The sequence below is a fragment of the Esox lucius genome, chromosome 22 (assembly GCF_011004845.1).
Source record: "Esox lucius isolate fEsoLuc1 chromosome 22, fEsoLuc1.pri, whole genome shotgun sequence".
Lineage (NCBI taxonomy): Eukaryota > Metazoa > Chordata > Actinopteri > Esociformes > Esocidae > Esox > Esox lucius.
The window spans coordinates 19454287-19472158 of NC_047590.1; the positions used below are offsets into that span (position 1 = coordinate 19454287).

General features: G+C 40.2%; 1 protein-coding gene across 4 annotated transcripts; it reads right to left on the reverse strand.

Annotated features, from left to right (window-relative positions):
• Positions 1 to 712: 712 nt before the first annotated feature.
• Positions 713 to 17660, reverse strand: LOC105009449 (ATP-binding cassette sub-family B member 6, mitochondrial-like). 4 transcript variants are annotated; one of them, XM_029116517.2, is made up of 20 exons: positions 17264 to 17660; positions 15892 to 16421; positions 14690 to 14833; positions 13059 to 13248; positions 12751 to 12843; positions 12388 to 12580; positions 11942 to 12063; positions 11588 to 11697; positions 11332 to 11397; positions 9809 to 9934; positions 8687 to 8763; positions 7708 to 7771; positions 7360 to 7445; positions 6625 to 6682; positions 6360 to 6464; positions 6073 to 6247; positions 5509 to 5621; positions 5038 to 5132; positions 2632 to 2700; positions 713 to 2295 (listed from the first exon to the last, which is right to left on the reverse strand). In XM_029116517.2, the coding sequence occupies exons 2-20, from the start codon at positions 16414 to 16416 to the stop codon at positions 2181 to 2183; spliced, it is 2526 nt and encodes an 841-aa protein (XP_028972350.2). In that variant the 5' UTR covers positions 16417 to 16421; positions 17264 to 17660; the 3' UTR covers positions 713 to 2180. The 4 variants fall into 4 exon arrangements, with proteins under 4 accessions (XP_028972350.2, XP_034145429.1, XP_019897662.3 ...); XM_034289538.1 differs by having other exon boundaries at positions 15892 to 16275; positions 17264 to 17659; XM_034289537.1 differs by having other exon boundaries at positions 2187 to 2538.
• Between the last annotated feature and the right edge of the window lie 212 nt (positions 17661 to 17872).

Below are 17872 nucleotides of genomic sequence, written 5' to 3' on the forward strand. Positions count from 1 at the left end.
ATCTGCTTAAGACAATGTGCATGCTAAAATTGCTAACGCCATTCCTTCTGCATTAATGTAATTTTTACGCAACTTCAAAATGGAAAAGAAGCATACTTAATCTACCATTTGCATGACAAAGAGGAGTGGTCATCTTTTTCTTGAGCACATAGGACAATGATCATCAGAACATTTAAAAGGTATTTTATGATTGAGGACCATTACACATTTTTATTAATGACCTGAAAGCAATTAAGGATAACTGCCTTGCTCAGGGACAGATTTTTCTCCTTGTTAGCTCTGGGATTCCATCTAGCACCCATTTAGTTACTGATCAGACTGTCTAACCACTAGGCTACACTGCTGCCCAAAAATATAAATGAAAGTGCTTCAAAGTCTTATCCTGGTTGCTAGCATTGTACACTGTTCATTTGCTTTTAGCTGGTGGACTAAAACTAAAAGGAAAACACTAAAGTGTGAATGGTATGCAAGGGAGGGGAGAGTTGTTATTAATGAGACCTAGTTTTGTTGCAATTCCCCTCACCACATGAGAGCAACATCCTACATGTTGCGCCTTTCCGGACCTATACTAAACATATATACCGCAGTGTCATTGTTTTTTAATAGCTTGATCATATTAATCAAATATTTAATTCAGTGAAAATGTTTCAAAGAAAACAATAATCATCAAGAAGTAATTCATTTTTCTTTAAAAATAAAAATATGTGACACAATTATTAAGATGTACAAATGGGGAAATGATACACAATGAAAGGAGAGAGGTTAAAAAAAGATAGAAAAGAAAAGCAATTTATATTAATTTGCCATCCTGTGATAAGAACATGATCTAGCTACAGGGCCCCCTTTAATGTGTTCCAAGATTATGGGTAAGACATTTTAGTCATTTAGCAGACACTTTTATCCAGAGCAAATACAAAGAACTAGGTGAAACAACCGAGTGAATTCTAATAAATGAATTAGTTATCGGCAAAAGTCAGTGCCAGAATACAAATGATAAACATAATAACAAAGTTTACAAAAGGCAGCAGAGGTGGTGGTGGCTGTTAAACTATATTAGGTACTCTATGAAAAGGGTTAGCAAAAATGATCCTCCTGTTGGAGGAATGTTCCAGCACAACCGGAAATGCAGACTTGTGCAGACTTGAGGTAAAAGGTTTTAAAAGTTTGTTACATCCAAAGGGGACACAATCTTTTAGTATAGTAACATTTTGTAATTTGCACTTCAAATTTCATAACATTAACACATATGTAAAAAAATAAAATAAAAATAAAAAATAAAAACATCCATTATAGCACATATAACTCATTGATTTCAAATCTGCTAGTATTTTCCTACAGTATTTAACACGGCTTCAAGTGAAAATATGCCAGCTGCCCCAGTCAAAACCGAGACTGTGGTGGTCAGGTTGGTGCTTCAATACAACACCTTAGACCAGTGCATTACCTGGGAGGTCCCTAGAAGGTGTACATTTCTCAACCCCTACACATCAAGCCACAATTCAAAGTATTGCAGGTACAGGGTAAGCCTAATATGGTTACCGCCGTGCGGTAGAGTGGCTGTGTCGAAAGGGGAAAGTAGATGTGTCAGCTTATTTGACAGATTAGTTGCCACTCAAAACTGATTTATGTGGCTGATGGATGTGAAGTACCTAAGGCAGTTAGTGCAGTGAATAGTTGTGTAACAGTGCTTGGGTACATTTATTAAAGTACAGGTACCTACTGCTATGAAAGTATAGGAGACTATCCTGCTGGGGAATAGGTCAGCATGTACTTTTATACAAAGGTGCACTTTTCTCATGTTAACTACCATTATTCAAGACTGTTTTGCATGGCTGATTGAGCAGTGCTATGTTATTGTATTTATGTTTTTTGCCGCCCTGTAGTACTTCACAATTCTCATCCAGAGTTTATCGTCTCCTCATGAACACTGCTCATAATACACTTTTACCCTGAGGCATCCAATGCATAAACATTTCCATGATCAAACATAAGAATGAAATAAATATGTGCTTAAACATTCAACTACAATAAAACAAACAACTAAGGACCTTGAAGTGTAAAGTTAAAAATGTCTTGTGAGGTATCCGTCTGTCTACTTACAAGGTCTACATGTCCTTACCCTGTCGCTCTGTGCTCAGTGACTCATTTGGCCTGCAGTGACTGATGGGGGCTGTAGTTTTTCAAATGTCCTTGTCTTTGGACTCTGTATCGGAGGCTGAGTCAGAGTCCTGTGCTTGCTGCTGCCTCATCCACATGCTAAAGTACAGACCGCCCTTAGCCAGCAGCTCCTCATGTCTAGGATGGAGAAAAGGGAGAAGGGTTCAAGTATTGAGATGCATACAAAGGTAGTTAAAATAAGAAACACATCATCACACAGGTATTTGTTTCTTGATGGAATGCTTTCCTAACGAGCTGTAGTAGTGGAAAAAGTTGCCTGGTTTCGAGACCCCTTCTGCCATCTCAAAAAAAATACAGGAGTTGGCAAGACAGTCATCTGAATCAAGGCTAACCAACATTTGTTCATGTCACAGGCGGGATCTGTTAAAACCAAAGGGAGAAACCAAATGATTGAGCCTAATTGAATGAGAAAATGTCCTCATTGGCTGACTATCTCAAGTCTGCCAGACTCACCTTCCTCGCTCTGCTATCTGACCATCGCTGAGTACAAGAATCTGGTCAGCGCTGATGATGGTGGACAACCTGAAGACAAACACTGACAATCAGACCATGGTCCAAGACAGGTACACAACCAAAGGTTCCTTAAGATTAAGACAAACTCAGTCGGAGATAGTTTTGAGCATGACAAGTTATGTAACATGGATGATATTGTGCAGTTTGGGTTTCAGTTTGGGTTTCAGTTAAGGTGGGTGGGTGGGGTCATTGGGTGGCAGAATCTTTTTTTTTAGAGGTGCAAAAAGTACAAAGTAAAAGTACTCAGCTGTGTTCGGTTGTGTTCACCACTTTAGGGAAGTATCAAATTAAAATCTAAGTAACCAGGTAAAGGGAGATCAAAACTATCCAGTGATCAATTAAATAAAAGTGTAAATGATCAATTAAGGTTAGTTATGAACTCTGTTGACCCGGTCATTTAGCTCTTCCTTAGGAACTTCCCAAAACTGGTGAACACAGCCGAGTACTTTGTACTTTTTACACCACCTTTCTTTTTTTTTTAAGAAATATAAAAAAACTTTTTGATGAATCCCAAGTTACCTTTTTTCAGTACGTGCCACCCCAATTTAAAAAAAAAATAAAGTTAGCAGAATGAATTAGTCAAATGTATTACGATTAGTGGAGTAATTGAATTGGATGTGTTAGTTTAGGGTTAAAACAGAAATAAAAAATTTCTAGTTGGCCCCAAAGAGTGGAAAACCCCAGTATAAGGCAGGAGTTGGCCATATGCTGTAAGTGATTTCAGCCAGAGGAGAGGATGTATAAACCCTGTTCTATGCGTTCATATACAGTGCCTTGCGAAAGTATTCGTCCCCCTTGAACTTTTCGACCTTTTGCCTCAAACATAAATATATAAAACTGTAATTTTTTATGAAGTGGAACGAAATTCATTGGATATTTCAAACCTTTTTAACAAATAAAAAACTGAAATGTTTCACCCCCTTTACTTTCAGTGCAGCAAACTCTCTCCAGAAGTTCAGTGAGGATCTCTGAATGATCCAATGTTGACCTAAATGACTAATGATGATAAATAGAATCCACCTGTGTGTAATCAAGTCTCCGTATAAATGCACCTGCTCTGTGATAGTCTCAGAGGTCCGTTTAAAGCACAGAGAGCATCATGAAGAACAGGGAACACACCAGGCAGGTCCGAGATACTGTTGTCGAGAAGTTTAAAGCCGGATTTGGGATACAAAAAGATTTCCCAAGCCTTAAACATCCCAAGGAGCACTGTGCAAGCGATAATATTGAAATGGAAGGAGTATCATACCACTGCAAATGTACGAAGACCCGGCCGTCCCTCTAAACTTTCAGCTCATACAAGGAGAAGACAGATCAGAGATGCAACCAAGAGGCCCATGATCACTCTGGATGAACTGCAGAGATCTACAGCTGAGGTGGGAGACTCTGTCCATAAGACAACAATCAGTCGTATACTGCACAAATCTGGCCTTTATGGAAGAGTGGCAAGAAGAAAGCCATTTCTTAAAGATATCCATAAAAAGTGTCATTTAAAGTTTGCCACAAGCCACCTGGGAGACATACCAAACATGTGGAAGAAGGTGCTCTGGTCAGATGAAACCAAAATCGAACTTTCTGGCAACAATGCAAAACATTATGTTTGGCGTAAAAGCAACACAGCTCATCACCCTGAACACACCATCCCCACTGTCAAACATGGTGGGAAGATGGATGGAGCCAAAAACAGGACAATTCTGGAAGAAAACCTGATGGAGTCTGCAAAAGACCTGAGACTGGGACGGAGATTTGTCTTCCAACAAGACAATGATCCAAAACATAAAGCAAAATCTACAATGGAATGGTTCACAAATAAACATATCCAGTTGTTAGAATGGCCAAGTCAAAGTCCAGACCTGAATCCTATTGAGAATCTGTGGAAAGAACTGAAAACTGCTGTTCACAAACGCTCTCCATCCAACCTCACTGAGCTCGAGCTGTTTTGCAAGGAGGAATGGGCAAAGATTTCAGTCTCTCGATGTGCAAAACTGATAGAGACATACCCCAAGCGACTTACAGCTGTAATCGCAGCAAAAGGTGGCGCTACAAAGTATTAACTTAAGGGGGCTGAATAATTTTTGCACGCCCAATTTTTCAGGGTTTGAAATATCCAATACATTTCGTTCCACTTCATGATTGTGTCCCACTGGTTGTTGATTCTTTACAAAAAATTACAGTTTTATATCTTTATGTTTGAAGCCTGAAATGTGGCAAAAGATCAAAAAGTTCAAGGGGGCCGAATACTTTCGCAACGCACTGTAGGTCAACCTGAGAACCATCACTTACCTGTGAGCCACGAAAACCATATAGTTTGGACCTTTGAAGCAAGACGTGTGACATTTTCCTTACCTGTGAGCCACGACAATGGTGGTCCGATTGGAACATACTTTGGCGAGTGACGCCTGAATGTTGCGCTCCGTCTGGGTGTCTAGAGCAGACGTGGCCTATGGTGGGGCAGAGAGGAACGCTTCATGACAAGTCACATGACTAAAAGATTCAACTGAAGTGAACTCCTATAAAACAATATTACGGGAGGTTTAAAGTCATCAGGCAAACATTTAGCCTGGCTCACATGATACACAGCAGAGAGAGCTGTGACACACTAGTCTGGCCTTTGTAATTACAGTATTTGCTCAGAAATTTAGCAGACGAGTGGCCTTGGGTGCTTTAGCTGGCTAACCCATTGACCCTGGAACACGTTTGATTCAGCATGGGTTTGAATCTGGTCCAACTGCCCTTGACCACACCCCATTTTTTATGAATTATTGGGACTGCCACAGTATGTTTCTTTATACAATGCTTTCCTCTTCTCAAGTTTACCTCATCAAGCAGGATGATCTGAGGGTCTTTGAGGATGGTCCGGGCGATCGCCACCCTCTGCTTCTCCCCCCCGCTTAGCTTCAGACCCCTCTCCCCCACCTGGCTGTCGTATCCTGCGAGGGGAACCGAGAAGAGCCACAGACAGCTACATCAATCAAATGTATTTATAAAGCCCTTTTTACAACAGCAGTTGTCACAAAGTGCTTTACAGAGACACCCGGCCTTAAACCCCAAGGAGCAAACAACAGTAGTGTTGAATTTCAGTTGCTTGGAAAAACTCCCTAAGAAGGTCGAATTTTAGGAAGAAACCTAGAGAGGACCCAGGCTCAGAGGGGTGACCAGTCCTCTTCTGGCTGTGCCGGGTGAGATACATAGCTGATTTCCCTCCTAAGTCACATTCTCCTTCTTTCAATTTGAGGCCAATTAAGTGCACAGACAATCTGGTAAGGGGAGGTCCTTACGAATCAGTTACAATAACTAATCAAACAGGTACAAATGGAAGAGCGATGGAAAACAGAGTATGACCATTATGGTTTACGACAACACCCTTTGGTATTCCCACACCTTGTGGGAATGCCTGGATCTTCTCATGAATGTCTGCGGCGATGGCTGCCTCCTCCACCTCCTGGTCGCTGGCGGTGACGCGTCCATAGCGGATGTTGTCACGTATGTTGTTGTTGAAGAGGACCGTATCCTGGGGCACCACGCCAATGTGGGCACGCAGAGACACCTGTTTTACCTGAACACAGAGACAAATACACTTGAATTACACAAAGGTAAATGAGACCGTGTAGATGGAAAAACACAAACTCAAATCACAGGCAAAAGCTAAATGTGAATCAATTACTCACCTTGGAGATGTCCTGGCCATCAATCCGGATGCATCCTCCCTGGACGTCATAGAAACGGAAGAGTAGGCGGAGGATGGTGCTCTTTCCGCACCCTGACTGGCCGACCTAGGGACGATCTCACACACATACACACACACACACAAATACAACTGAGAAATCAGTTTTATTTATGTGACTTAGAGAAGTCTAATCCTGTTCAAAACCTCAGTCAATTATTTTTTGTTCAACCACTGGGTAGGTCATCATGCTTGGATTCCAAACTTACCAATGCAACAGTTTGGCCAGGCTCCACAGTGAATGATACGTCCTTCAGAATGTCCTTCCTTACAAAAGCACAGTAGCACAAGAAATATATGCAATTAGAGAAGAATTCTAGAACTACTACAACAATTAAAATTAAATAAAGTTTCTGAATCACTATCTGTGTAGTCTACAGTGTTAAGTCAGTCCAAACATACTTTTTTGATCCCCTGCTGATTTTGTACTTTTTCCCACTGACAAAGAAATTATCAGTCTAGAATTTTAATGGTAGGTTTATTTGAACAGTGAGAGACAGAAAAACAACAAAATATTCATAAAAACGCATGTCAGAAATTTTATAAATTGATTTGCATTTTAAATAGTGAAATAAGTATTTGATCCCCTTTCAATCAGAAAGTTTTCTTGTTCCCAGGTGTCTTTTATACAGGTAATGAGCTGAGATTAGGAGCACACTCTTAAAGGGAGTGCTCCTAATCTCATTTTGTTACCTGTATAAAAGACATCTGTCCACAAAAGCAATCAATCAATCAGATTCCAAACTCTCCACCAGACCAGAGAGCTGTCCAAGGATGTCAGGGAAAAGATTGTAGACCTACACAAGGTCTCTCACTGTCCAAATAAACCTACCATTAAAATTATAGACTGATAATTTCTTTGTCAGTGGGCAAATGTACAAAATCAGCAGGGGATAAAATATTTTTTTACTCACTGTATCTAAGAGATCTAAGACAGGACTTACCCGTCAGTGTAGTTAAAGTAGACATTTTCAAACTCCACTTTTCCAGATTTATAGATAAGTTTACCGGCATTCACCTCATCCTTCACCTGAAGGGTAAAAGAAATGTGGGAAAATGTAAATGACATGAAGCTCCATCCTATATCTGTGCAAGGTTTGTTTTCTCTCTTTTCCACCAAGTAAAATCATAATTTTCCCAAATAACAAGTTACCAAACACTTTCGTTACTTCTGTTCGTTCATGTACACATCCCAATCATTCCAGACATATTCTCTGGATTTACATGCTGAATCTTTTCACAGGGAATGATTAACAACCAATTTCTACCCCTTAAAAATAAACTAAAATTACCTCCGCTTCCTCATCAAAAAGCTTAAACATGCTCTCCATGTCGATGAATGACTTCTGGATGACTCTGTGGAGGATTAGGACATACGCATTACCGAGCCGCTGTGATGCATTTTGTGTACTGTCATTTATGTAATCTGTTTTTCACATGTCTTCTTAAGCATTTGGCATCATAGACTGCATGGACAGCGCTTAATCGTGGTATATTGGAAATATATCGCAAACCGCTTACATGGCTGTAAGAGCTGCAGCTCCTGAAAAATTAAAAGACCACTGCACCTTTTTCTTTACTTTACATAAAAGTTGAAAAGGAAGGTTTTGACTGAGGAACAGAAGGGTTAAAATCAAGAGGCCACTGCAATTCGGATGCTTCTATTCCTCACTCAAAACTTTCCTTTTTAACTTTTTTGGAAGGGAAAGAAAAAGGTGCAGTGGTCTCTAAAATGTTTCCGGAGCTGTATGTAAGAGACATACAGTACATGATGCTAGGGAAGGACACCAGGATTATGTAGTACTAAAACCTTGGATGGGGCCATATATGAATTTATTTGCAATTATAAATTTATTTGCATTTATGAATACCATTCCCTAAATGTGAACTGATTTTTTTTTTTTACCGTAACCCACAGGTAGTACAATTCAAAACAACGAAATTCAAATGGCAGATTTATTTTCTACATAGCTACACACATTTTTATTTTGGTAAGCAATTATATGTAAAACATTGGTAGAAATATAATACGTTTAATACATAATTCTTCTTTAATGCATTTAAAAATGACATGTAATTGTCTGGAAACATAATTGAAATAAAACATATACTTTTGTGGATTACAAAAATGTATTCGCATTCATGTTTTTAAATATTAAAAACAATATTGTTCCCATGTATTCCATTGTGAGTGTTCAGTTTAATATATTATATACAATTCCAAAATTCCAAATTGACCCCAACCCTAACTGAAACAGTCCCATAACTGACCTGTAGTATGTTCCAAACCAGTTGAGAGGGGTATAGAGCTGGATGATGTAGGTGCCGAAGAGGACAAAGTCTCCAAGCTGGGGAGAAAGGGCACTAGCCTAGTTAATCCAGAATGATTCCTTCACTCACTAATGTGTCACTGAGTTTAGCATAATTGAACCTGGTTGAATTCATCATAATAACACAATACTCCACATTTATTATTTATACATTTAACAACACTCAAATATCAGAAGAACATTTTGTGTTCTTTTTTGACAAAGTCTCAAAAATGTATAGAACATAGCTGTATGGACTTGGGTTTTACATGTATTAACTGCTTTTGTCTGCAAGGCAAGCAGCAACAATGTCTCCAAATCTGTTTAATTTAGGACAGCCAAAAAACAGTAGCCCAAAACAGAAAGGATTCTCCAAGCTGCACTGGCCTTGTTCACATTGAGAAATTCACCATAGTTTCTGAAACTGTGCTGAAAATTACAATGTGAAAAGAGCCAGTGCAGTTTAGCAGCAGAATCTATCCTGAAAGTGGCTATACTGTATAATAAAAAAACTCAATTAGTTTGTCTTTGTCTTTTATCTTCTACCAAAATAATGGACAATGGCAATTTGTTCTGAACAGACAACAAACATCACTAGATTCAAAGAGAATACATCACATGTATTACTGAAAGACTTATATCCAAATCAGAATTATGCACTGAACTGGATTTATTTTTTATACTTGTTGAAGATCATATGAATCATATAAATAAATAAGTCATTTCCATCCATCCATCCATCTTCTTCCGCTTATCCGGGGCCGGGTCGCGGGGGCTGCAGTCTAAGCAGGGATAAGTCATTTTTTACTAGTAAACCTATTAGACAATTTAGGCACAGAAGGAAGGTGAAGGGGTAATGGATCGTTGATACATATTTTCCCCACATTTTTTTTGGACCTGGTTTGGAGAATGGAGTCCAAGAGAGGGATAGGAAATTATTGACAGCATCATATAACAGTAAGGGTTAAGATCCTTGCCTAGAGACAGATTGACAGATATTCAAACTAGCATCCTTTCAGTTTCTCATCAATCGCTCTGATAGGCTAGCTGCTGCTTTAACCTTCAAGCCATCTGTGCATAGTACCTTAAATTTGCCCTCCTGGACAAAGTAAGCACAGAGCAGTGACCCAGTCAGTAGGCCTCCGCCAATAATCAGATTCTGGCTCTGGTTCAGGAGGGCCAGCGAAGCTTGGGTCTTCCATTCTGCAATCTAGGATTTCAGGGGATAGACAGGCAGATAACAACACCTTACATATGTAACCTACTATCTTTGTGTGATGTCAAACAGCCCTGGAAGACTCATAGGACTGGTTTCATGGACACAGGTTAGGCCTAGTCCTGGACTAAAGAAATCAAGAACAGGACTAAACTTAATGTGTCCACAAACTGCCTCATACATATATAACTGCTACAGAGTTCTAGAATCTTAGTGCTAACTAAATATTAACAATGGCAAACTATGCATCAGTTGGTCACATCTACCTTAACAACCAAAACACTATGCAATTTATATATACATTGCCTTCAGAAAGGATTTAGACCCCTTCACTTTCTCCACATTTTTAGTGTTATAGACTTAATTTATAATTAACTAAATATATTTTTGTTGCCATCAAACTACAAACAATACCAGATAATGACAAAGCTAATTTTTTTTATAATTTTTTTTGAGCCAGATAGATTTTTTTCAGACCCTTGACCTGGCATGACACTCCAAATTGAGCTCAGATGCATCATGTGTCTTTGAGATCTAAAACTTAAATGGAGTCTACCTAGGGCAAATTAAACTGAAGCACATATCTGTCTATACAAGGTCCCATACATTACATGCATGTCAGAAAAAAAACATGAAGTAAAACAGGTCTCAATAGAGGCGTACATAATAAAAAAATGTATGAAGCATTGAAAGGATAAACAGTGTGCTGCGTCACTTGAAAAGTCAGAAGTTAAGAACAACCAAGACTCTTCCTAGAAGAAGGGTTAGGATTTTGTCAAGCCTCTCTCCCAGGACAAAACAGAAGTCAAAGACTAGACAGAAGCCCCACCTTAGTAAAAGGCATATGACATGTCACCTGAAAGACTCCAAGAGCATTACAAAAAAGATAATGTGGTCTTATAAAACCGAAATCATCATGCTGTGGGGATGCTTCTCATCGGCAGGGGCAGAGAGACTGTTCAGGATTGAGGGAAAGTAAAAAGGGACATAACACAGAGAGGTCCTTGAGGAAAACCTGACACAGAGCGCACAGGGCCAATAACAAACCTGAAGCACACTGCCAAGACAACACTGGAGTGGCTTTGGGGGAAGGCTATAAATGTCCTTGAGTGTCCCAACCAAATCCCCAGCCTTAAACCTCATTAAACATTGATGGGGAGCTTGAAAGGATCTACCAAGGCATACCCAATAAGCCTCGAAGCCGTGATAGTTGTCAAAAGACACTTATACAAAGTATGAAATAAAGAGTCAACATGCTTATATAAATAAGGCATCTGTTTTTTATTTTCAGTCATTTCTAAAAACATGTTTTCACTTTGTCATTTGAGTGTTGTTTAAAAAATATAATTTCATCAATTATATACGGACATACTATATATGGACTGGATTACCTGATAATTTAAGATGGCTTCCTCAAAGCGGTTTACCTCGTAATTCTCTGCATTATAGTACTTCACCTGTTGAAAAATATCACAACTGCAAACATAAAGCTGCAAAATGTATTATGTCTGCGGGCAGCTTCATGGGCCATTGTGCAAATTAAGAACCAAACAGACAACATACTTTTTTATTTTCTGTTGGATAACATTAAAATAAATTCTGTTGCACTCTATAATGAAAACAACCCAAATGGGAGTGTCGCTGTACCGTCTCAAAGTTAAGCAGTGAGTCCACCGCCTTAGACTTGGCGTTGTTGTCCTGGGTGTTCATGTCTCGCCGGTACTTAGTCCTCCATTCTGTGAGGATGATGGTTAGGGCTGGAGGAATAGAATGATGAATTACTTGGGGAAATATGACACTGTTATTATCCCCTTCCCCTACTGCATATGTAAAATACTTTCAAGTAGGTTTTGCTTGATTTAGCATATTTTACAGTTTCGGCACTATTCCAATGTTGCAGAATTAGTATTTGGATTTTTTTTTACATATCAAAGTTAAATCAGATAATTATTACCTTGTAAAACAAATAAACTGATTCTGGAAAGGAGGCCTTGTACTCACTGAGGTAAAGGAACATGCAGACAAACACGATGAGTCCAAACCAGGCATTGAAGTAGGTGACAAAGTAGATGATGGAGATGACAATATCAGCGATGGTGGGGAAGATGCTGAAAACAATATAGCTGTGGGAATAAACAGAGGAAGGTCAGGTTCACCTCAGATGTCAGACACAGGAAACAATGCATTGTCCAGAGGTTAGGATGACAATAAGAAACTCATTGGGTACAAATCTGTGAAAGTAGAAATGGATGTACTGTACACTCAATTTAAAGGTGGAAAAAGAACAATTTAAGCTTAACTGTGAATTTGCCGATGAAAAAATCTGGGACAGTATCAAGAATTTGATGTATCCAACCTGTGTCTGTAAGTAATTCAAATATTCGGCAGGTTGAGATCCCCCCCAACATCAAGCATTTTGAAAACATACCCACATGATGAAGACCTACCTGAGCAGGCTGTTGATGGAGGAGGTGCCGCGGTCAACACTGCGCAGGACATCCCCGGTGCGTCGGCCCAGGTGCCAGCGCATCGACAGCGCGTGCAGGTGGCCGAACAGACGTATCTGCACCACCCGGTCAGTGTACTGCTGCACACGGATCCACAGGAAGGTACGCATGTTGCTGATGAAGCCAGACGCACCTACAGAGTGACAGACAGAGGGACGGTGGGGAGAGACAATGGGGAAGGACAAACAGGGAAGTGGGAGAGATGCAGAGCAATAGAATAACAGAAAATATTAAAAAACTGTAAGAGACCAAGATAAGGGTGCTGGAAGAGAAAGACAAAATGGAGGTGAGGGTCCAACTCACCTGCCCCTCCACCTTGCAGGAACTTCAGCAGGACGTAGACACACACAGTGGTGGCCAAGGTCTTCCAGCTGCTTCCATCAGTCAGCTCATTCACTGTACCAGAAAGAACGAGAGGGGTTGTGAAAAGCAATGAAAGTTCCAGGCAATTCTTTCTGCCGTTGTGCTGGGCAGATATTCCTGCTTTAGCTTTAACAATCACCCAAACCCTCCTGACTGTGTGCACCAAAAACAGACCGGCAACACAACAAATAAGTCTGTGACAACAAAGCATCTACATAAGACTTTCCCAAAAGGAGGGAGGCTCTTACCGATGTTCTTGTAGTAGATGGGAACAAAGACGTTGATGACTCTCTCGAGGCCCAGCAGACAGAGACAAAGCAGCACCAGGCCTTGTAGCAGAACATTACCTCTGGGCCACATGTAGGGCAGAAGCATACGCACCTTCTTGCCAAAGTCCTGCCAGGTAGACTGGGAAACTGGCGTGTCACCCAACAGGGGCTGAGGTAAAGATGCCAGGGGTTATTAAAGGACAAGGTGGCATGCATATGCACAGCAACTGAAGAGGCCTGTTGGTCACTTAATAAATACTGAGACCGACAATTAATGCTTTACAAACTGAATTCAGTAATGTGTGCCGATCTTGTCTTACATGTATCTGTTCATCATAGTTGAAACTTAGTTGATAACACTATGTAACACATTTTTTGTTTCTGGGAAGTAAGTGTTATTTCATAATAGCATATGCCTAAAAAGTATAGAAAATAACTATTATTCCCCAAAAACTTTTCTTTTGTGACCAGGACAGTGATATTTTGAAATGTACCTATTTCCAATGAGAAATGTGTGTCTTTTCATTCACATAAAGTCAGAAAAAAAAAAAATATGAATCCAAATTAACATGTATTTATACTAAAGTAATACAAAAATGACTACAAAGGATTTTGAAGTGAGTAGTTTTTCGATATTTAGTCTCCCATCATGTTCTCATTATACTGTCCTTGGTAGCAGTGTTCAAAGTCCAGTATATCGTGGTGGAAGTGCTCGCTTTGCACCTCCGAATACGCTTCCATGTTTTTCTTGAATTTATCAAGATGAGCATCAACGATATGGACTTTGAGTGACATCCTACAGCCCATTGTGCCGTAGTTCTTCACCAGAGTTTCAACATGCTCCACATAGTTTTTGGCCTTGTGATTGCCCAGGAAGCCTCGAACCACTGCAACAAAGCTGTCCCAAGCCACTTTCTCCTTACTAGTGAGGTTCTTGGGGAATTAATTGCACTCCAGGATCTTCATCTGTGGTCCGACAAAGACGCTGGCTTTGAACTTTGCCTTTAGCTTAGGGAAGAAGTCTTGAAGGTGACAGATTCTTTCATAAGGCCCAATTTGATGTGCGGTGGTGGCATCAGCATCCTCCTGGGCTCCACTAGTGGCTCCTATTTGACGTGTTCCTCCCCACACAGAACTCGGTCTGCTATGGCCAGTCCCGCTTGGGGTAGTGCACCTTGGTGTCTCTGCTGTCCCAAAGGCAAAGACAGCAGGGAGACTTGGTATAACTGCCTTGGAGACCCATCAGGAATGCCACCATTTTGAAGTCTTCTATGACCTCCCAGCCATACTCATCATACTTCAAGGCATCCAGAAAGTTCTTGATGCTGTTGTAATCCTGAATTTATACTACCATTTTATTACAGTACAGTTCTAGAAGTTACTCCAAGTTTACTCAGCATTGACTCTATCTGGAATGTTCTGGAAAATATATCAATTTCAAAATGTCACTGTCCTGGTCAAAAAAGCAAAGTTTGTGGGGAATAATATCAATTTTCTACACTTCATAAGTAATTGGGATATAACACTTACTACCCTGGAACAAAAACATTTAATAAAATGTTTTTACACGTTGTAGTTATTTGAAACTAGGCTTAGAAGACCTAGGTTACCTGGCTATTGTCGCCCCCTAGGTCACGTTCATTCTCATTGATCAGGAGCATATACGGTTTCCGTGGCAACCCAGGAGATTTCAGGCCCAGGAAGAAGAGCGTTCCGGTACCAAAGTAGCGCATCAACCACAGAAAAAACTCCACCTGAGGAAATAAATTACAAGTACAAAGACTCATCCTTCAGTGTTGTTCAATTAATTCACTGTTAATAATTACTGTAATCCAGAAGAAATATTTCCAATATGTTTTTCGGTGTTGTGATCCTTCAAACTGAAGTGCTGACTGAAATCCTTCACTGCATAAAACACATAAAACATTTAAATGCTTATTTCAACACACTGCATCAACATCAACAATGAGCTAACTTCATCATTATTAATAAACCACTGAGCAATGTACTCAAGAATCATGGGATCATTCTGGATTATAGGAGGGGGAGTCAGTTATCACACCATAAATGGCATTAAATGCCTTACATGGTGTATTCCTCTCAGACCCCAAAGGTACCTAGTCAGATGTAGTGCATACTAATTCCTGTAGGGCACCATAGGCAATAGGCTGCCATTTAGGCCTATGACTATTCAGGAAGTACTGTTCAAAACACAAAGTAAAAACTGATGGACAGTCCTAGAGGCTAAACTGTTATAACAACTTACTGCATTAGAAAAGATGAGCCCTCTGTAACTAGATTAATAAAAATGCATTAAATACAACTGTAATACATCCTCAACTAACAGCTAAGAAAGGTTCCCTTAAAAAGTCCCTTTGAAAACATAGGAAACGAAAGTCCATGACAGCAAAATGTAAGGGCTAAGAAGAAGTCTGATCTGATTGGTTATAAAAACACATTTGGGGAGAGGCCAGAGGGAGATGGATCTGGCAAAATAGGGGCAGTGACTCAGCACTTTTAGAGACTCATATCTGACTAATGATCACAGCTCCTCCCTCTTCCACTGTGTTATTGTTAAAAAGTAACTCCTTACATTTGGTGATGAACTGCTTTGTAATGGAATATCAAAATCCCAATATTCCATTATGAATCCGATAACGAATAGGGTATTCAGCTGTAAATAAATATGTACTTAGGGTTGATAAGAAACATTAAGGTCCTGAAACACTTAAACCTCCTGAACAGACCACAGTGACACATTCATTAGGTAATTTCTGACTAATGTTTTCAACCAACCCGTCTGTTCTCTCACCTGCTGCTGTGTGTTCTCCAGCCCCCACCACCAGTAGGGACTAACCCAGGAGACGAAGGCCAGGTTCTCCGCTGAGAACGCCACGGCCCAGAAGAGCAGCAGAACCGTGCTGTGGCCCCGCGTCCGGTCCCTCACCAGAACCCTCTTCCTCTCGAGCCTCAACAGCGCCACAGCCCAGGCCCAACCCAGCATGGACAGGCAGCCGTACAGGATCACGTAGCCCGGGAGTTCCCCTCCACCTCCTCCCCCCGCCGCCCTCCACACCAGCCCTCCCAGGAACTGCAGCAGGATGAGCAGAGAGACAGCCAGTTGGAGTCTGTAGAGATGCGAGCGCGGCACAAACTTAGGCTCCATCTCGGTGCCATAGCGATGGTAGAAAACGCACTGGAAGGTGCCGAAGAAGAAGGAGAGGGTGAGCAGGACGGTGGGCACCAGGGTGAAGTAGAAGCAGGGCGAGATGCCTCCCTCCAGCCAGGCTTCGGAGATGGAGGCACTGTCCTCGCAGTAGCTCTGCATTGCTAACATGGTGGCTAAAAGGTGGAGACAGGGATGAGCCTATTTACAATAACAGAAATACAGCATGTAACTACATTATAAACTGGCTTGTTAGAACTCTGATTCGCTGAAAGCTGTTGTATATTAAAGTAATAAGGCAAGAGGGCGTGTGGTTTGTTACCAATATACCATGCCCCCTCATGTCTTATTGCTGACATATACATTGACTATATGTCAATAAGCATTCAGGATTAAAACTGGTTTATAATAACAAATGTGCATCTCATTAAGGCCTCTTGGTATTATTGCTTAGTTTTACATAGGATTATTCATCAGGTCTGCATAGATTAGAGCTTTTACAAAGGTGTAACAGGCAAAGGATTTCACACACTAATTTTTTCTAAAAGAAATTCACTACACTGTTTTTTTAAAAATGCTATCCAATATTGTATCACAATCTAATATACTATACATTTTGACATTCAACTATTCTAAATTCTTCCATTGATAGTAACTTCTTTTGGCAATTATGCTTTTATTAACACTATTTAAAGAGCAGTTTGGTGTGTGTGTGTGTTGTCTATTGGTGGTAGCCTACTGTGAAAAACAAATACTGCCAGCATCTTATTCATACCGTCCTAGTCCATGGAGTCGCTTGACTTGTCAATTGGAAACGCTTAGCAATATGTTCAATTACTGAGCTTACAACTCTAACCAATTGTATTATCATATGACAATAAAGCGTACTATTCTCTGCGCAAGAATTCACCGAAAACTATCAGTAGTTTTTCAACCGCAAACTGACTACCATTAAAGTATAATGTTATCTATCTAGTTGAGCTTGACCTTTTTAGCACTGCTACTACAACAAACGTACCTTTTCAAGACAAACAGGTGATGAAAACTGGTTTTAGTGAATGGAAGTTCCCCGAATATACACTGTTTTGCGCGAATAACTGTATATATATATATATTTATATATATATATATAAATGATATTAGCGATCTTGTACACTTATGATTTGCCCTTTATATTGGGGAATGCAATGGGAAGAGATTATCCATCTCCTGACGATCGATACTTCCGTATACAAAACAAGTTAGGGAGCGTTCCGCTGCAAAGACCGGTCATAGCGCGCAGAAATCAGTTGATTCTACCTCGCATGTCTGCCTCACCTGGGACAGCTTACATACAAAGCTAGTACATACAAGTCTCTACCAGATGAAACGTTCAGGGCATCGCTACTGAGGACATTCGGTATTTTAAAGCAGTTAGATGGTTAGAACATTCTATCTATGGGTTAAACGAAGGATCACATGATTCAGTCCGTCATAGACGGCTCATCCAATGATACTTGTTCTCCAAATGCAGATGGCTTTATACCTTTCCAACAGCACTTCCTAGTGACAAGTGAACATACTTTAATTTGTATACATCCGTAGTTTCATATATGCAATACTTTAAAATGATTTACCAAACTGCACT